The sequence below is a fragment of the Choloepus didactylus genome, chromosome 21 (assembly GCF_015220235.1).
Source record: "Choloepus didactylus isolate mChoDid1 chromosome 21, mChoDid1.pri, whole genome shotgun sequence".
NCBI classification, from domain to species: Eukaryota; Metazoa; Chordata; class Mammalia; order Pilosa; family Megalonychidae; genus Choloepus; species Choloepus didactylus.
In genome coordinates, this window is record NC_051327.1 from 48,736,100 (window position 1) to 48,756,559 (window position 20,460).

General features: G+C 46.0%; 1 protein-coding gene across 2 annotated transcripts in view; it reads left to right on the top strand.

The window, feature by feature from the left end:
* GTF3C1 (general transcription factor IIIC subunit 1) overlaps positions 1–20,460 on the top strand; it is a 94,976-nt gene that overhangs the window by 30,930 nt on the left and 43,586 nt on the right. The window contains exons 1-7 of one of the 2 annotated variants that reach the window (XM_037813955.1): positions 9,033–10,036; positions 10,943–11,110; positions 12,715–12,830; positions 13,936–14,251; positions 14,809–15,026; positions 16,911–17,047; positions 18,205–18,358. In XM_037813955.1, coding sequence (XP_037669883.1) covers positions 10,954–11,110; positions 12,715–12,830; positions 13,936–14,251; positions 14,809–15,026; positions 16,911–17,047; positions 18,205–18,358 — 1,098 coding nt within the window. In that variant the 5' untranslated portion in view covers positions 9,033–10,036; positions 10,943–10,953. Of the gene's footprint in view, positions 1–9,032; positions 10,037–10,942; positions 11,111–12,714; positions 12,831–13,935; positions 14,252–14,808; positions 15,027–16,910; positions 17,048–18,204; positions 18,359–20,460 lie in introns of those variants that run through there. The other variant, XM_037813954.1, reaches the window with a different exon arrangement.

The window sequence follows — 20,460 nt, forward strand, 5'->3', positions numbered from 1 at the left end:
AACTGATCTACAGATTCAGTGCAGTCCCTCTCAGAATCCTAGCTGACTTCTTTGTAGAACTTGACAAGCTGATTCTAAAATCCATATGGAATTGCAAGGCACCCAAGAATAGCTGAAACAATCCTGAAAAAGAAGAATAAGGTAGGAAGACTCCCAGTTCCTAATTTCAAATCTTACTACAAAGCTGCAGTAATCAAAATGGTGTGGTACTGTCACAAGGAGAGTCATATAGATGAATGGAAAAGAATTGAGAGTCCAAAAATGAATCCATACATTAGTGTCTGATTTTTATAAGAATGCCAAGACAATTCAGTGGTGAAAGAATAGTCTTTTCAACAAATGGTGCTTGGCCAACTGGATAGCAACATGCAAGAGAAGGAAGTTGGACCTTTACCTCTGACCGTATATAAAAATTAACTCAAAATGAATCAAAAACCCTAATACAAGAGCCAAAACTATAAAACTCTTAGAAGAAAACATAGAAGTAAATCTTTATGACCTTGGATTAGGCAAAAGATTGTTACATATGACACCAAAAGCCTGAGCAAAAACCAAAAAAAAAAAAAAAAATGAGAAATTGGACTTCATCAAATTTAGAAACTTCTGTGCTTCAAAGGACAGCATTAAGAAAGTGAAAAGACAGCTTACAGAATGGGAGAAAATATTTGCAAATCATGCAAAAAAAATTTGTAAAACTCATAAGGGGCTTATATCTGGAATATTTACAGAACTCTTATAATACAATGATAAAAAGACAAATAACCTAATTCAAAAATGAGCCAAAGACTTGAATAGCTATTTCTCTGAAGAAGATAGGCAGTTGCCCCATAAGCACTCTAAAAGATGCCCGGCATCATCAGTCATCAGGGAATTGTAAATCAAGACTGCATCGAGATATGAATTCACACCCATTATGTGGCTACAGTCAAAAAGTCAGATAACAAGAAGTGTTGGCGAGGATGTGGAGAAATTGGGACCCGCATTCGCTGCTAGTAGGAATGTAAAACAGTGCAGCCACTTTGAGAAACAGTCTGGCGGTTCCTCAAGTGTTTAAACAGAGTTACGATATGACCTGGCAATTCTACTCCCAGGTATGTACCAAAGAGAAAACACATGTCCACCCAGAAACTGGTACGTGAATGTTCATAGAAGCACCATTCATAACAGGTCAAAGGTGAAACAACCCAAATGTCTATCAGCAGGACAGCTGGGCAAATAAAATGTGGCCTATCCAAACAGTGGAATATTATTACACCATAAAAAGAAATGGAGTACTAACTCTGCTACGACATGAATGAACCTTGAAAACATTATGCTATGTGAAAGAAGCCAGTTACAAAAGACTACAGAGTACATGATTCCATTCATATAAAATCCAGAATAGGGGAATCTTTTAAGACAGAGAGTAGTTTAATGGGGCTAGGGGCAGAAGAGGGAAGAGAGTACAGAGGGATTGGGGGTGATAGCTAAAGAGTACGGAATTTCCTTGTGAGGTGACAAAAATGTTCTAAAATGTATGGTTGCAAATTCTGTGAATATACTAAAAACCATTGGATTAAACACCTTAAGTTGGTGAATTGTATGGTTTTTTAGTTATATCTCAATAAAGCTGTTAAAAAATAAAATAAGTTAAAAATAAAAGGCAAAATGCAAAGACACTTGTAAGAGGGAATAGCAAACTAAATTAAGATCATTAAAATGGCAGAAGGGAACATTAAAAAAGTTGCAGTAGTATTACTAAGTATACAACCTAAGAAAAAAGAGAAATGAGGCATATTAAGAATGATTAAAATGTAATAAAATAAATATAAAGGTTTAAAAGAGCTTTTGAAACCAGAAAACTGGAAGTAAAAAGAATGAGGAGCGGAGAAACAAAAAGGATAAAAGATGAACATAAACATAAAAAGAATAGAAAAAGATCATCAGAAATTTTTAAAGCCTAGAAAATGGTGCTAGGAGAAAAAAAGTTTAAAACAGCTAAAATAAGCAAGATTTCCTTCAGGTAAAAGTGACAAAGGTAATTAAAGGACACTAACTAAAAATTGAAAAGTGACTACTATCATTAATATTTAAGAGAAGTGTAAAAGAGGTAGAAACATTTTAGAATGGTAAAAACTAGTAAAGCCAGGAGCTAGAAGGAGTAGAGAAAGGGGTAAAATCCATAGTGGTATAAATTGCTGGGCTTGACCGTCCTGCTGGGGCTGAAGCAGCTCTCCTGAGGTCTGGGTCTTTACTCGTGTCAGCTCCTGGACTCAGGCAGGTCCCCTAGTCAGCAGGCAGCCCTGTGCATCTCCCCTGTGGGAACAAAGCATGCTCGGTCCTGCAGGCAGTGGGAGCCATCAGCCACCTCCACTGAGCAGGAAAACGTGGCCACTGGTAGCACATGGCAGGGGAGTGGGGCTGGGGAAGAATTCTGGGGAACCACACTGGAGCAGAGGACAGTAGACGTGTTGCAGAGATAGGATTGATGGCTGTCGGTGTGGTCAGGGGCCGTGAGATTTTCCTCCAGCCACCTGCTCTGGTGTAGCCAGCCACTGGCTCTGGGGGAAATGGAGGGAATGGCCCCTGTACTTAGGAGAACCCAAAGGCAAGTGCTGGGAGCTTGTAAGCCCACAAATGGCAAGACATGGCAATCACTGGGGGCACAGAGGCGTGTATGGAGACCAAGTAAGGTGAAATCCATCTGGAACTTCCAGTTGTAGAGTGGGAATAGCCCAGGACCTGGTGCAGAGGGTCCCACGAGGCTGACGTCGCATTCTCATACTTGCCTGGTTCATAGCCCACAGGAAAGGTTTGCTGATATCATCAGGTTTCTCATCGTGCAATGGATACAAAGCCCTTCCCATCCTTCTGTGTCTCTTAAAGAACTTTGGGCACCTGAATGAGTCAGGCACTAACTCAGCCCAAGGGTTTGAGGAGGTGATGCTTGCACTGGAGATTGAAAGATGATTCGCAAACTCTAAACCAAGAACGTTTATACAGTTTTCTGAATCCTTGTAAGCCCCTGTGTATTATTTTCAATATCTTTGTTTCCCCACACAGTTAGTAAGAAAAACCAAGATTTGGGCTCCGCCTTCCAGACCTTCTTCCCTTAAAGCCATCTTCAGCATCCACTGCAAAATAGCTCCAACATATTAGTCCCAAAATGTCATGTCCACAAACTAAAAAATAGAATATTCTTTGCTTGGCAGACAATCCTTCCACAATCTACTTTTTTTCCCTCTTCATTCTCATCTTCATCTGATAACTTCTACCTGCCTCCTTGCCCATTGGCCTTGTCCTTTCCCGCCTCTCTGCCTTCGCTCATGCCATCAGAAAATTCTTACTTATCCTTTCATATCCCCAAATGTCACCTCCTCTCTCTCCCTTTCCCTGCCTCGCCCTGTCCTGCTTTTTCATAGTTCATAAGCCCTGTGCCTACTTGAAGTAGCGCCCTTGGCCTTCAGTCCTCCAGCAGGCATGCAGCCAGGTGGCACGTGGTGAGTACTCAGTGGTCTCAGGCCTGTGCTGAGCACCTTACATGTGTCGGCTCTTCCGTCCTCACTCCAAAGTTACTTTAGACGTCAGGCCTGCCCCTGTTTTAATAGATGAGGAACCCAAAGCTTGGAGAGGTGAGCCACTTCCCTGTGGTGGAGCCAGAACTCAACCCCAGGCTGTTGTGCAGCCCAAGCCCGATGACTTCCCCACACTGCCCCAGCCACTGTTAGACTTGACCCTTTGCAAGGGCAGGAACCCTGGCTTATTATATGTTCTGGGCCCAACACAGAATAAGTGCTTGTGGAATCAAATTTAATTAAAGGCCCCCAGCAATCCCCTGGCATTTTCAGCCTGGGCAACTTAGTATGGCACTTGATCCTCAGAAGCTGTGTTTTTCAATGTTGTACTAATGAAAATGATGATAATAGCAGTATTGGGCATTTATTGAGCTCTTATTATATGCCAGGCACTGTTCTAAGCACCAAACATGAATTAATTCAGTCAATTTTTGTACCAACTCTATGAGGAAGGTACTATTCTTGTCCCCATTTTATAGTTGAGGAAACTGAGGCCCAGGGGACATTATTGCCTAGCCAAGGTTATGCAGCAGTGGTGGAGGCAGGTTCCCACCGGGACAGACTGACTTCAGAGCCCATACTTTCAAGCTGCATGCTCTGCCATCACCCTGGTGTGTGGGCTGTGGCACCCTCCGCCGTCATTCTGGGTGCTGCCCTGAATCCTTTGCTTCCAGTCTTCTCAGGCCTCTCCCCAGTCACCTAAGGGAGTTACCCCCTCTGAGGTATCCTTTTGGCTTGCTCATCTTTCTGAATAACTCCCTAGTGCTGGCAGCCCCTTCCCCATTCAAAGTTCAGAGCAGGCTTAGGACAGGAGATACTTCCTGGGTGTGCGTGTGTGTGTGTTGGGTGTGGGGTTGGTAATACACTGAATTTACATAACATCTGCCTGACTTACCTGTAGGATTTTCCCTTTGTTTGCAACTCTCAAAGAGGAATTCTGCTCATTTGTTTCCATCATGCTTTTATTTCCCAGGGTAAAGGTAGTTGAGAGCTTGACTTTGCTAGGAGGCCTGATGAGATTTTTCCACTGGAAAGGTGAGAAACATGGGCCATTGACCCCACTGCACAGCCACTCGGTATTTCCGTTTAGAGTGAACTGCACCTTCCAATGGAAATTGGAACTTCTGACCTAACCAGGTGACCTCATTTGAAAGGAAGGCCACTTGCTAGCTCTGAGACATCAGTTAGAGCACTTGACCCCTCTGAGTCTCAGTTTCCTTTTTCTTACAATGGCAAAAACAGTAACTTGCACCCTCAACGTGATGATTAAGTAAAATAGCGTCTGAAGACACCTGACACGGTGCCTGGCTCACACTGGGTGCTCAGTAAGGATTCACACCTTCCTTTCTTCCTTCCTGGGTCTTCAAAATGCCTAAATAAAGCCATCCTTCGTTCACACTAAGGTGAGCCTGTCCTGGATCTTTGATACAAAAGGACTGCATGGCTCCTTTGTGTGGAACTGCTGGCATTAGAGTGCCATGTCTTTCTAATGCCTATAATTCCTTTGCTTGGGAGCTTGTGCAGTTATATCTCTCCTGCCTTTTGTTCCTGGAAAGAAAGCCCTGCATGCAGGGATCAGTGGTTTCTCCAAGGAGGTTGCTGGTCGCTTAGATGGCATGATAGGCGCCGCTCACTGTGGAGTGGTGTGCTTCCTGCAGCCTCGCCCTGGCCCTTCTGCTCTTCTCCTTGGCTGAGCTGCAGACTGGAACAGTCTCCTTAAACAGGCAAGTGTGAGCAGAGGGATTTTAGTAATAAAAATTGAAAATCTGAGGCCTGGCAAAATGCCTGCTGGCTGGTAAAACTCCAGAACTGTGGAAGAGGTGTAAAGGGCCAGTGAGACTAACTCCAGGTGGTCCTTTAGAATTGTGAAGCACAAACCATGCACCAAACACTGTGCCCTATCCTTTACACTGTGCCTTGTCTCTTAAAATTCTCCCTATACCCCTATGAGGCTAGCCATGGTTGTTACCCTGAGTTTATAGGTGAGACATTTGAAGCTCTGGAAGGTGAACCTCCTTGCTCAGGTGCATGCAGCAGAGGCTGGATTCTTAGCACTGTGCTACACAGCCTCTCTGATATATAAGGTTTTTCCAAAGTCAGATGTGTATGGCATGATATGGGATAAGGGAAGTGGCCTTTCCATGGCCAGTATGCTGAGAAAGACAAGGTATAGACACCGCTTGGATGAATAAAGCAGGGTGTACTTGCCTGATGGGGTTCATGGCAGAGAAATCAGCTGTGCTTTGTGTGCCAGCAGCTGTCTGGTGAGGCAGAGTCAGCCGCGCACAGGCCTGGTCCTAGGTAGGCTCAAGCAGGCCTAGCCTACCGTGCTTTTACCTGGAAACCAGCTCCCTGTCTCTGTCACTGTCTTTCTGTCTCTCTAGTTCAACTGATGTTTGTTAAGCCGCTGCACTGTGCTAGGTTCTGGGGATATTAAAAATAAATGCTGTATTAGTTAAGAGCCTGGACTCTGGAGCCAAACAGCCTGGATTCAAATCCCAGCTCAGCCATTTTCATAGCTACATCTCTTTGAACAGATCACTTAACCTCTCTGGGCCTCAGCTTCCACATCTGTAAAGTGGAGCTTCCAGTGACCTGCCAGCCTCAGGATTGGTGGGAGGATTTGATGTATCAGCACACGTAATGCCTTTAACACAGGGCCTGGCACCTGTTGAGTGACAGGTGTTAGTGCTATGCGATCGCTGCATGCCAGCCCCTGTGCCACAGGCTTCACATTGACCCCACGGGGCAGAGAACCTTGCTGTCCCATTCGACTCACTGGAAGGCAGAGTTACATTAAGTAATTTCCCCATTGTCACAGAAGTGGTAAGTTGTGGAGCTGAGCTTCAGACCCGTGTCTGCCTGGTCCCGGAGCCCAAGCTTTGTCCCTGTACTCCCTCTGAGCACTGCCGTCCTAGCCATCAGGAGAGGAGGCAGATGGGAAAGCAGACAAGCCCTGTGCCATGTACCGTGCCAGAAGGCTGCATTGCCAAGTGCTACCGTAGCAGAGAGAGATGAGAACAATGAACTGACTTCGGGATATGAGAATCAGAAGCTTTGAAGGCTGAGAGGAATTTTCTCTTCTTTGCCCTTTAAGTCCACAAGTGTGCTAGTAACATGCCTCTCTTCCACTTGTGTTTATTTTGAGGGCTGTTCTGTGTATCCTTTCCTGGCTAATGAGCCCCTTAAGGAAGTTAAAAAGGAGTGGAAGAAAGAACAGTGGCTACTGCTGAAAGAATGTGGAGTTGGCTTCCCCTAAGTGCTATATTGCAGCATCTCTGGCACTGGGTCACTCCGTTACTTAATTCACATCTACGTCTTTGAATCAGGAGGCATATATCATCCAGGGTTTAGAGCCAGACTGCCTAGTAAATCCCGGTTCCATGCCAGGAGTTCGGCCAAATTAGTTAGCTCCTCAGTATTCTCAGTGGGAAATGGGGATGACAGTACCTCAGGCTGTGGTAAAGATGGACTCGTACAGTGCAGGTGGGGAGCTTAGCGCCTTGACATAGCACAAGGTCAGTAAATGGGGATATTTTTATTATTAGGAACAGTGGGTTCTTTTGTGAACACCATCTTCAGGGCAAGATGGGAGGATTGTGGATGGGCTTGAATAGAAGACAGAGGAAGTTCAAACGGAAAATGGCCCGGCGGTCAGTTTGCATGTGTGCTGCCATCAGCACAAACCAGCCAAGGTTTCGGGCATTCCTGCTGCCTCCATCCGTCGCTGCTAGAAAGAAATCCCAGAGGGAGCCCAGCACAGTACTCAATCCCAGTCACCCCAGCCTTGAAAGGGTTTTCGCCTGTTCATATGGCCCAAGAATCCCCTTGTTCCCCTTCCTGGTTGCTTTAGGCACCTTTCCTAAATGGTGCTAAATGGAGGGAGAGGACAAGGCAGAGGCCTGGGGCAAAAGGGAAGTGCTGCGGGGAAGCAGGAGAAGCCAGGGAGGACCTGGCAGGAACAGAGGGAAGCCGAGGCAAAAGAAGGCCCGCAGTGTGACTGGGGCTGGATGTTTCAGATAAGGAAAAATCTAGAACTGGGGGATTTTCTGTCAGTGTGAGGAGAGGAGGGGGAAATCAGCACTGAGCTAGTGTCAGGACCACAGAGGCTGGCTGCACTTCTGCTAACCGTTTCGTCTCAGGCCAGCCCTCCCAGAGGCTTTTGTAGGTCAACAGCAGAGTCCCTTTCAACAGCCAAACCTTACTTTGAAGGCTGTCTTTGATAATCTCAGGGCGGTGAGATGCTATATTGTTGATGTGAGCTTCACCTGCAAACCAAGTGCTCTGTTCCCATAAGAATCTCCTGCTCAAGACTGGATGCTTAGGCCTGACTTTCTATAGAAGTCAGTCTGCAGTGCTCTCATGTGGGTGTTTCAAACCTGGCAAGTAAGGTCCTCCTTGGGCCACAGTTTCTGTAAAAGAAGGGGCTTGGCTGCAGAGACCAGCTTTTTTGCCATCCTTTCCTGCCAAAGCCCAAGGATTCTACAAATCATTATGCTAACGAAAGCTATTGGAGAGGCTGACATACATCCTTTCAAAAAAAGGAAAATATAGGCTCCAGTGCTTCAGAAGCAGGATCATGAAAAGGGTTTGGGGCATGAGGATCTGGGGGAAGGTGCAGATGTGTTGGACATCCTCACCTGGACTGGTGTTGATGTTGTCACAAACATTGGGACTGGCGGTTTGATGTGCTGAGCCCTCGATCATGGGACTTGCCCATATGAAGCTTGTTACTGCAAAGGAGAGGCTAAACTTGCATATAGTTGTGCCTAAGAGTCTCCCCCTGAGTACCTCTTTGTTGCTCAGATGTGGCCCTCTCTCTCTCTAACTGAGCCATCTCAACAGGTGAACTCGCTGCCCTCCCCGCTACGTGGGACCCGACTCCCAGTGTTGTAAATCTCCCTGGCAATGCAGAATATGACTCCCAGGGATGAATGTGGACCTGGCATCGTGGGACTGAGAGTATCTTCTTGACCAAAAGGGGGATGCAAAATGAGACGAAATAGTTTCAGTGGCTGAGAGATTTCAAATGGAGTCGAGAGGTCACTCTGGTGGACATTCTTATGCATTATATAGATAACACCTCTTAGGTTTTAATGTATTGGAATAGCTAGAAGTAAATACCTGAAACTACCAAACTCCAACCCAGCAGTCTGGACTCCTGAAGACGATTATATAATAATGTAGATTACAAGGGGTGACAGTGTGATTGTGAAGACCTTGTGGATCACACCCCCTTTATCTAGTGTATGGATGATTAGAAAAATGGGGATAAAAACTAAAGGACAAATGGGGTGGGATGGGGGGATGATTTGGGTATTCTTTTTTCACTTTTAGTTTTTATTCTTCTGGTTCTTTCTGATGTAAGGAAAATGTTTCAGAGATAGATTATGGTGATGAACGCATAACTATATTATCATACTGTGGACAGTAGATTGTATACCATGGATGATTGTATGGTGTGTGAATGTATTTCAATAAAACTGAATTTAATTAAAAAAAAAAAGCTATTGGAGAAAACATCTGTACTAGTTTCCTATTACTGCTATAACAAATCACCACTGACTTGGTGGCTTAAGACGATACATTTATTAATTTATAGTTCTGGAAGTTAGATATCTGAAATGAGTTTCTCTGGGCTAAAATTAACGTGTCGGCAAGGCTGGTTTCTTCTGGAGGTTCTAGGGAGAATGCATTTCCTTGACTTTTCCACTTCTATATTCTTTGGCTCATGCCTTACCCCCTCCCCCCCCCAAGTCTTCAAAGCCAGCAGCTTAGTATCTTTCAGTCTCTCTTTCACTCTGATCCTCCTGCTTCTATCTTACAAAGATTCTTGTGATTACATTGGGCCCATCCAGGTAATCCAGGATAATCTCCCTGTCTCAAGGCCCTTCACTTGATCACAGCTGCAATTCTGTTTTGCTGTTAAAGTGTAGTAAGTTGAACAATGGCCTCCAAAAAAGTTATGTCCATGTCCTCATCCCCGGAATCTAGATTACCTTATTTAGTAAAAAGGTCTTTGCAGATGTAATAAAGTGGAGGATCTTGAGATGAAGAGATCCTCCTGGATTATCTGGGTGGGCCTTAAATCGAATGACAGGGTCATCATAAGAGACACACAGAGAAGAGGAGGGATCAGTGTGACCACAGAGGGGTGATATGGCCAACAGCACCAGAAACTGAAAGAGACAAAGAACAGATTCTCTCCTTGAATCTCCAGAGACGGCTCCATAACTGTCAGAGAATAAATTTCTGTTTTAAGCCACCAGGTTTCTGGTAATATGTTACAATGGCCACAGAAAATTAATATGTAAGGCAACAGATTCAAGAGTTCCAGGGATTAGAATATGGTCCTCTTTTGCCTCCCTCACCGTCATATATCATAGGATGTCTTGGTGCAGAATCATTTCTCCCATGTTGGAGACCAGTGACCTTGCCGGAGTAACCTGGCCCCTGTCATCTACTAGCTGTTGGAAGCTTGAGTAAGTTTTTTAACCCCTCTGTGCCTCAGTTTCTTCATCTGTAAAATGCCTCCTAGGATTGTTAGGATTCAGTGAGTTAGCACATGGAGAGCTTCAAGGTGTTTTGGTCTTTCCTGCACCTTACTAATCCTTGTCCATGTCTTTCCCTTGTAACCATAGGCACAGGCATGTTATTTTTTTCCATATCATATTTTTGTAGATTACAATCTAGGAGCAATGTGATTATCTGAAGGCAGATAATGTCTGTAGAGGGTACAGAGTGATGGCCTGCTACCACTTAGGCCCCCATTGTTACAAAGTTAGTGCTGATTAGTGCTTGTAGCTTTTGCCTCTTTTTGAAATATTTTCTTGGAATAAATTCCCACTCTTGGGAATCATTGGATTCAAGGGTATGAATATTACCTCACCCCTCAAAATACTCTAAACGGGCTACAGAATTCATCTACACTGCTGCCACAACCTTATCAGCATGGGGTGTGAACTTGAAAGAAAAAAATTCGCTCAGCAAATGCTGCCTGCATGCCTGCTGGGTGCCCAGCTGCCCTGGGTGCTGGGGAGACAATGTGGAAAGACAGCCATGTTTCCTGTGGCCTTGGAGCTGGTCTCCAGCAGGAGATGGCTGCTGTTTATTTACTAGGACTAAAATGGCACCTTGTCATTCCTTTCATTTGCATTTCTTTATTCACTAATCATACTAACAACAAAAAGCAGTTTTAATGGAATACGTTTTCAAGTCTTACGCCCTGAGATGTTCAGTTGTAAACATTCTAGCCTTGACGATATGTGTGACCTCTCTCTGAATCTCTGTTTCTGCCTGGGTTTGCTGTGATCATTTCAGGACCCCCACCCGCTCCCACAGGCAACACTTGTTTACTCATTGCTGAAAACCTGTGCTTGTGTTCCCAGGGACCGATGTCATGGTTCGGTGCCTCAGGCTGCTGAAGGAATTTAAACGGAAGGTTGAAGACGACCACGACCAGGATGACGATGAAGAAGAGGAGGTCATCTCCAAGGCTGTGCCACCGGTGGACATTGTGTACGAGCGAGACATGCTCACGCAGACCTACGAACTCAGTAGGTCCTGTTTGCACATCAGGTTGGATGTGTCCTTCACACAGTTTAGTCAAGAAATGTTTGGCCCATGTTTTGAAAGAGGCCTCTGCAGTTGAGAATGTAACTCAACAGGGAATAGCTTGGTGCTCTTGAAAGGTTTAGACTTTTGGATCAGGCTTGCATTTCAGTCCTTGCTCTGCCAGTTGTTAGTTGTATGGTTTTAGCAAGGTCTCAGAGCCTCAGTTCCCACATCTGTAAAATGGGGGTGATACCCACAGTAGCTCATTATGAGGATTAAGTGAGGAATAGGGTTAAAACACTTGGAGTGGTGCCTGGAACAAAGCAAGCACTTAGAAAAATTAGCTGTTGGTATTTCTGTTCAAAGATTTGGGAGCCACCTACTGCCTTCTCAAATTGGTCTAGAGTCCCTGCAGGCTGAGAATTGTGATGAAGGGGGAAAACTGTCACTCTCTATTCCTCCCCATTACCCTAGATCCCCTAATATCCATATAAGACAGTAGTGCCATAGGTGGTGGTGGCCTTAGGTCTGTGGAGGCAGGAGGATAGCATAACAGGTAAAGTGGCTGTAGGACATCCAATTCAACCAGCAGGTAAGAAGCTGTACTGGTATGTTGGTACAGCCTTTTGGGGACTGTTTGGCAGTTCCGATCAACTCTTATCTCCCAGAGCAGTCTGCTTGGAACACATTTTGGGAAAAGCTGCCCTCAAACTCCCCTTCCAGTCCCTGCCTTTAGCATGTTAATATCTAATTCAATATAAGAATGCATCCTTGACATCTCTTCATTCTGAGGTCTGTCTTTTTACATGTTCAGTGGAACAAAACCTCCTTTATCTGGATTGATTTTACCTGGCAGCTTTGTCACAGAGCTTTGCCACAAAGTCTCCCTGCAGGTCATGTACTTTACTGGTGGAGCTCTCCTTCCTAGAGTTCCCAGGCTCAGACAAGTAGCAGTTAAGTTTAAAAGGGCTTCTTAGAGGCACATAAAATAACACTACGGAGAAATGACTGCTTGTGACAGGGCAAGAGTTAACAAACTATGAAAAGCAAGTATTAGAGCACAATTGTCTGCTAGTCATTTAATATAGGGCTAAACCACAGTATTTCCTGCCATAGTCCCCCCTAGCTTCACTGTTCTACAGGACAACCAATAATCAGTGGCCTTAGTGCCTCTGAGTCTACCAAAAAAGACAGAGAAATGGAAAGTACACGTTCAAAAAACCTCTTAAAAATTATTTTGATTCTTTTTGAAAGGGTCTGTTTCAGTTATCTGAAAAAGTTCATGTGAGTGAATGAGCTTATTTCCTACTGCTGGATAAAAAGTGGAACTTAGTAGATGTTCCTAGAATTTAGTAGACCAGCAGATGATCGCTTGCCATTTATTGGACTAACCTGGAGGAATCAGATAGTAAGCACTCCAAAAATGAGGTATTAGTATTATCATTCAAAAATTCTGGAAGGGGGAGAGAGAAGAGGCATATTTCTATTTGTTGATTTCACCATGTTGAAATGTCTGTGCTTAGAAGGGGTGGGGGCGGAGAGCGATTTGACTTTGCAGAGCGGCTCCTTTGCAGCTGTCAGGGTTCATGTCTGTTGTTTAATACAGTTGAACGCAGAGGCACTAAAGGAATTTCTCAAGCTGAAATCCGAGTGGCTATGAATGTGGGAAAACTGGAAGCAAGAATGCTATGTCGCCTTCTTCAAAGATTCAAAGTTGTCAAGGTAAGGTCTTGAGTCACCTCACACAGCTTTGGATGCACTTGCAGCGTGATTATGAAGGAATGTTTCAGACCATCAGAAAACTAGACAGGCCTGCCCCCCTTCTCTGTCAAGGAGGCCGGGGGCTGGACACAGCCCACAATGTGTGGTGTCCTGCCCTCACTGTGGTTTCTATTCGTTTCCTTTTTTTTTTTTTTAATCAAGTGAGTTGTCAGAAGGAAATGTGGCAGCACCTGGAGTGCGCTTTGGTGTGGGGATGGTCAGCTGGGACTGGCTCTCCAGTCCCCACAGTCCTTACCTGCCCTCTAACTCATGTGCTATGTGCCTAGCTGCTGAGGACATTTGAGTCGGTGGTGGCCCCTAACCATGTATACCTGCTATTCACCTTCTATAATCCAGAACCTGATAGCTCAGCCCTTTATGTTCCCATTCTCCTCTTGCCTTCTCCTGGCATTTTGCTGCTGGTCAATATTCTAGTTGAGCTAATGACTGCAGAGCACTTAGCACTGTCCCTGGCATGTGGTTGGGGGGTCCCAAGATGTTGGCTTTTTCTCTTGTGAAGGGCCCTGGGGAGAGCCCCACTCCCCTGTTCTAGAAGATAAAATGGAGCTGGGTAGGTGAGTGGCAACCTCTTCATCAATCCCAGTGACAATGGCTGAATGGAGCCAGTTACCTCCAGGCCCTGACTCGCCAGCCTGTGGCAACAGTTCTGAACTGTTGGAGTCTGTGTAACAAGCATTTGCTGCTCGCCTACCATTTCTTTGGGGCCAAGTCCTGTGCTAGATCCCGGGCTTACATGGAAGACTAAGTTAGGGCCCTTGTCCTCGAGAAGCTCCTGGTCTCGAGAAAACACACATTCAGGAATGAGATTTAGGAAACTATCTCCAGCAGGCCTGTGGGGCAGGATCTGAGGGATGGTGGGGCAGGAAGCCCCATGAGGGAGCATCGGTGGGGTCTGACCTGGACCTGGGCAGTGAGCTAGAGGAGACACAGGTGAATGCAGGGGCTGGAGGAGTGGGAAACAAGCTCAGACCCTCGGGTTACGTGAGTGCCTGTGGGTTGTAACACCCTTTCTTGAGCACGATTAAACACACCTAATCCCTGCCAGGGATTCATGGAAGACGAAGGTCGGCAACGGACCACCAAGTACATCTCCTGCGTTTTTGCAGAAGAGAGTGATCTCAGCCGGCAGTATGAGAGAGAGAAAGCGCGCAGCGAGCTCCTGACCACAGTGAGCTTGGCCTCGGTGCAGGAGGAATCCCTTCCACCCGAGGGGGAGGACACGTTCCTTTCCGAGTCGGACAGTGAGGAGGAGAGCAGCAGCAGCGGCAGCAAGAGGAAAGGCAGAGGCTCGCAGGGAGACACGAAGTCCTCGGCGAGTCTCGGTCTCGGGACTCAGCCTCACCATTCCAGTCCCACCAAGGGTAGGCAGTGTTCTCAGGATGGTGGGCCAGGGCCAGGGGCTGTGCACTGCCACTCGTCTCACCTCACTCAGTTCAGCAAACACTTGAGTATCTCCTTGGGGCTGTCCTAATGTAGGTCCAATAGTGTCACTTGTGTCATATAATCATAACTTTGGAGGAGGCGTTCTGGCAGCCCTGCGGGCAGTCTCCTGGCTGCTTGCATGTCAGTTCTTGGCAAAGTTTTGTTTGTTATATTTTGTTGTTACTATTAAAGGGATGGGGATCCCATAAACTTCCCCTGTCTCCTTCCTTCCAATCATCTGTATCAGAAGTCCTCAGTTTTTACTTTAGTGGTAGAGGGCCTTTTTTTAAAGGCGTAAAGGGTTGGTGCTGATTTGCAGATCCGGCCCCCAGCTCAGGAGGGGCATGGAGCTTGCTTGCTCGGCTCCTCTAGTCTTTAAACTGACTTTTAAGTTGTGTCCTGTGTCCTGGTCTGGTCTGCCAAGCGTAAATGCCCCTTTCGCTTTCCCCCTTAATATGGCCCCATCTCTTCTGTCCCCACCTGCCGTCCACCACAGGTGGGTGGAAAGTCCTGAACCTACACCCATTGAAGAAGCAGCCGTCTTCCTCCCCAGCAGCTGCCGAGGAGAGAGCCTGCCAGACTGCCGTCAGCGCAGACAGCCTCTTGGATACCAGCAGCTCCTCAGAGGCCAACATGTCCTTTGGCGCCCACTGCATGGAGAATAATAGTGGGGACATTGCTGTGATCGAAGAGGTCAGGCTTGAAAACCCAAAGGTGAGTGCTCACAGTGGCAGTGCATTTTCTGTGCCATGAGCCTGTGGAAGGTGAATGTCAGCCTCAGAACCACCCCAATAACTACACAGTCAGAGTGAAAGAGCAAGTGCTGGGTGCTTGCCCTGTGCCAAGCAGTGGGCTAGGAGCGTTCAGGGAGCAATGCAGTGCTCGTTTACATACCACCCCCACCCCATCTGCACCCCATGCAGAAATCACCCACATTATTGTTTATGCAGCATTCTGATTTCCAACAACTTACTCTTTTTACTTAAACTTATTTTAGAGGGCAAATTTTTATTGATTCTTTAGATCGTTGGTTCTCAGCCTGGGCTGATTTTTTTTCCATAGGGCTCTGGAGACATTTTTGAGGCCAGAGAGGTTGCTAAATACCCTGCCACACACAGGACAGCCCCTCACAACAGACAGTTATTCAGGGGAATTCCAGTAGGTTCTCACCCCATCTCCCCACCTTGCCCCTTCCAATTGGGCCCACATGTCTCCAGCAGTGCACTCTCTCCAGGTCTTAGAATTGCCTGCTACTAGTGTTGCAAAACTCTGCCTCTTCCTTTTGGAAGTCCCTTCCCAGAGAAATGGCCGAATCTTGCCCTTCTTTTTGTGTACCTTGCTGAGAAGAGTGCTTTGAATGACTGCCTGTGGTTCCTTGGCAGAGCATGTATTCCCCTTTGCTCTCCAGCAGCCCCATGGGAAGAGGCCAGCTTTACTCCATGGTTCTCCTCCAAAGCCTTCACTCTGAAGTGGGCAAGGGAGGACCAAGGCCTTTCTGCCACTCTCAGGACCCTTCTTGAATCTTTGAATTTCTTACCCCGCAATTCCTTCCCTCTTCTCCTGCAAGAACTGTGCCTCGCCCAGAGTTCCAGTCAGCCTGCAGAATAGTGTGTTGGTGTCTGGGTCTTTGGAGAATCTTAACCAAGTAACCTCCTTAAGGAAGTTCTCATCGTCCCCAAAGTGCTACAGGAGTGAGGAGGGCATCATGTGAAACAAGCCCTTGGGACTGTCTTGTGACAACTGATGTGTGCCAAGTGATTTGCAAGGAGTATGTTAGAGTTAGGATTTCCTATCCATTCAGTGTTCCTATTTGGGGTTTAACATACTTCAATCCAAGGCAGATAGAACAAGTTCATTTTAAGCTCAAGGAAGACAGTAAGGAGACATTAGGACAGAAGTGGGCATTTTGGCAGGGATAAAAAACAAGTACTGATCTACTCTTCACCTCCCTTCATCTTTCACTCTCCACTTATACTAATTTACCTACGTGAAAAGGTGTCCGTAACTTGAAAACCTGTTCCTGCCTCATATTGTATATTCCCCTGAGAGATGGCTTGGCTTGCTCAGTTTGGAGATGGAAGGACGTGAGGCAGAGCCCCATCCTGGCACACACTCACTCTCCATGAGACCCTGGACGGTTACTTAGCCTTCTTGAGCTCCCGGTTCCTCTTCTATAAAATGGGAACAAAAATAAGATTGTTGGGAGTTTTGGGTGACAAAGTCCTGATAGAGCAGCACGTAGCTTCCTCCTTGTGTCAGGTTCTTCCCTTCCACTGTGGAAGAACCAAGTGAAAATTAGAAGAATGCTTTCTCCTCCTCTAGGAGTGGCTGTAGTAGATGCCTCAAATTTCTGTTCTGAAACCAGCTGATCGTTGTAAAGTTCCCCAGGATCCACTGCTGGCAGATATCTGCTATTTCAAAGCACTGAAATAGTAGGGTAGTGGAATCCTGTAGGGGAAAAATAGCCCTACTGATTTGCCTTAAGTAAACATGGGAATAGAAATTCTATGAAAAGGGAAAGGGCAGTGGCAGGAGTGGTGTCTGGCGCCCACGACTTGCTGAGCCCATTGTCTTCCATGCTTTCCATCTCTGTTCTAGGAGAGTAGCAGTTCCCAGAAGACTGGGAAGCATGGCCCGGGCCAAGACAAACCCCATGAGACTTACCGATTGCTGAAACGCAGGAATCTGATTATAGAAGCCGTCACCAATCTCCGCTTAATTGAGAGCTTATTCACGTGAGGAATAGTCTGTCTATCTGTCTTACACTAACAATAATTCTTATCACAATCCATAGAAATTACTGAGGGACAGTTAAACCTCTGTTCCGCTCTATAAATTCGGGTACTATGTCTGTGGTAGAAAGGATTTAGCGTTTGTTCCTGTTATTTGAAAAGTGTAGACATTGAGGAATATGGATCCACTGGACAGGAAGGATGACTGTGCAGGAAATAGAACTCACAGGGAATGCACATTTGCCTTTCTCCTTGCTTGGCAATCTGGTGCAAAGGAAAAGGTGGGAAGAAATTTAGTCAGGTAATAGCATCAGTTTATGAACTCTGATTTTAGTTCTCCTTGGTGCATTTTGTTCAAACAAAATCGTATATGGAAGCAAAAACAAAAGTGACAGAAGTGGGGCTGCTGTATTTGGGGTGGGGGAAGTGCTCTGAACTCTGGTTTGATCCTGCTAATGTACCATGAGTCCCACCTCCTCAAGTGACATCATCAGGTTCTGGGACACACAGTGTACAAGCCCCTGGATCAGATGAGCCTCACCTTAAGTCAAGGGACAGGAGTTCTTAAGCTCACTTTGTCTCTGAAGTGGGCTGGAGAGGCCATCTTCAGAGACCATCACCTCGGTCCCCTCTTCTTTGCAGTGAAGAGTTTGGTTAGATATCCTTAATGTCCCTCCCACCCCTGCCATTCTGTGTCCTGTGATCTAGAAATATCACCAAAGCAACTCAATAAGATTGAGAGAGTAAGACAGATGTATCAAGAAAGGACTCAAAAAGAACTTCAGATCTGAGTGACCAGTACACACTGGAACATTCCTGAGCTGGCTGTTAAGTTAGCATGCAGGCTTAGTGAAGACAGATTTCCACCATAGCACTCGAGTTCTTCTACCAGTGTCACAAGGCACTTTATCTTTCTAGTTCCCAGCATAAGGCTCAGATGAAGCTACTGTGAATGGTGGTTTGTTTTTAGCTAAGTCACTGACCACAAAGAGACAGTGATCTTTAATATCTCAGGAAGTGACCCTTTCCAGGGTGAAAACCCCCATCAGTTCTTCCCTGGTTTCTGCTGGATATCATTGGTCACATCTCGGTTGCCTGGGAGGAGAAAGGCCTCTGTGTTGATACTGGGAATGTTGACTGCTTATTTTGTGACACTCCAGGATTCAGAAAATGATCATGGATCAGGAGAAGCAGGAAGGTGTGTCCACCAAATGTTGTAAGAAGTCCATTGTTCGCTTGGTGCGGAACCTGTCTGAGGAAGGGCTCTTGCGACTGTACCGAACTACAGTTATTCAAGATGGCATCAAGAAGAAGGTAACCACGGGCTCTCCTGATGCCCACAAAGCCAGCCTTTAGCTGTGGGCAGTTTTCTTGTCTAGCCTCTCTTGTCATTGTTGTATCTCAGTTGCTCCTTTATTACCAATAACTTGGAATTCCCCATTAGGCTCCTAATTTGGGGAGCAGGGGTTGTTCCCACTTGACATGGAAGCTGGAAATGGAAAAGGGCAGCGTCTAGCTCTGCAGCTGCCCTTAACAAAGAGGAGGGAAAGTGGTGGCATTTTGCAGTTCAACAGAGTAGTGTTGGGAGAAATTAAATAATGTTTAGATGGTGGAAAATTTAGGCTAAGCAGCAAGATCACTTTCCACGGAGATCTAAGGGAATATATCCCAAAGGAAATGATGGCAGCAACTCAATTAGGATACACTGCTGGGGTTATCCGATGGGGAACAATACATCTCCTCTGTCTCCATTTATCTGTTCCCATAAAATGTAAGGTTTGGGGCCATTCCCATGGTAACTGCAGTTCAGCTGTTTTGCACGTATGCTAAGGCATAAATTTTTCAGGGTCGGAGTAATTTGAGATAACACAGCTGGGCCCTAGGACCAAAGGGATAGTGCTGTGGGGACAGTCACTTTTAATTTTCTGGCCTGTTTTTATTTTTCCAACTACATTTTAAATCCCTGCCTTCAGAAAGCTCTGCTTTGATGTTTTGTTTTCTTAATAAGCTGGCAAGGTCATTTCTATTTTTTTAATGTTATTTTATGAAAAATTTGAAAAATATGGAACAATACAAAAAATAAGAAGCACTTTGTGGCATTCAAAGTGTACAACCCTCATCATTTATTTTATATCTGCTGTAAATCTTTTTTTAAAATAAAACAATAAACTTCCTTTACCCCTGCTGCCTTCCCATCTCCAGCCATCCTGTCACATGTCCCCTTGGCCAGTGGCAGGAGGACCCTGTGCTAAACTCCCTTACTGAAGGACAGGAAAAGCCCCAGCCCATCAGAGCAAACACCTGTGATTTTTGCTGATCTTCAAAGTGCTTTTGTGTAAACCAGGTCTTTGGGACTTGCAGCCTTCTCAGTGGGGTGAATGAGGGCAAGAAAATCTGCCCCGGCTTAGGAGTGGAGAATGGAGGCCCCCTGGCATAGGTATCAGCTGCGTCTCCCTGCTCTTGTTTGGCACCCTACCCATCAGGTCATACAGGAGTGCAGGGGACAAGGGCAGCAGATAAACCATGGGAATCAACGTGACCTCAGAAGTGACAGTGCCCAGGAATGGGCCCACTTGCTACGGGTCCCGGCAGTAGCCTGTTTTTCCATCTGGAAAGGGCTGTGATGATATGTGTTTGCCTCTAGCGTAGGCTGAAGTTCCTCGAAAGGACTTTCTCTCGCACCCAGGGACTATGCTGCCTTCCATTCTGCTGGGGCCATGTTGACTGGAGTTGACATTTGCCGGCTTCAGCCTTGGCCTTTTCTGCATCCAGCCCCATCTGCTGGGCCTTTGGGAAGGTTGCCAGGCCATTTAGCTGTATCTGTATTTGAGCCGTGCTTTTCAGTTCTCTGAGATGTTGCTAACAATCTCATTTGAGCCTCACAAAAGCACAAAAAAGTTGACAGGGCGGGAGGTGGGTCCCATCTCACAAATAAGGAGTGAAGAGACTGAGCTACAAAAAGAGCCTGTCCCCTGTTACGCAGCCTTCCTGGCCCAATTTTGGCACCAAATCTGCTGGCCAGAGTTGACACAGTCAGAAAACCTTACTTTGCTCTCTACTGCTGGTGACAGAGATGAAGAAGAAACCTGGCTCTCCTGGGGCCCAGGCCATCATGCTTGGCCATCTACTGCACAGCTGTCAGAGTCAAACCATTCTGCTGACCTCCATTTCCCTCTGCTGGGCATTAAAATTATTTCCCTTCCATGCAGCTTCCAGTTTTCATCCTATATGTCTTTCATGAAATAACTACCTTAACTGTTCAGCTTCAGTACCTTGGAAAAGGTAAAACAACAAAAGCAGCTCTAAATGCTCTGCCAGTTTGCTTAGAAGCCTGCCTGGCAGGAGTCCCATGCCGGCACGCTCAGCAAGGGGAGATTAATGGAAGCCGCTTACCTTTTCCAGATGGAAGCCCTCAG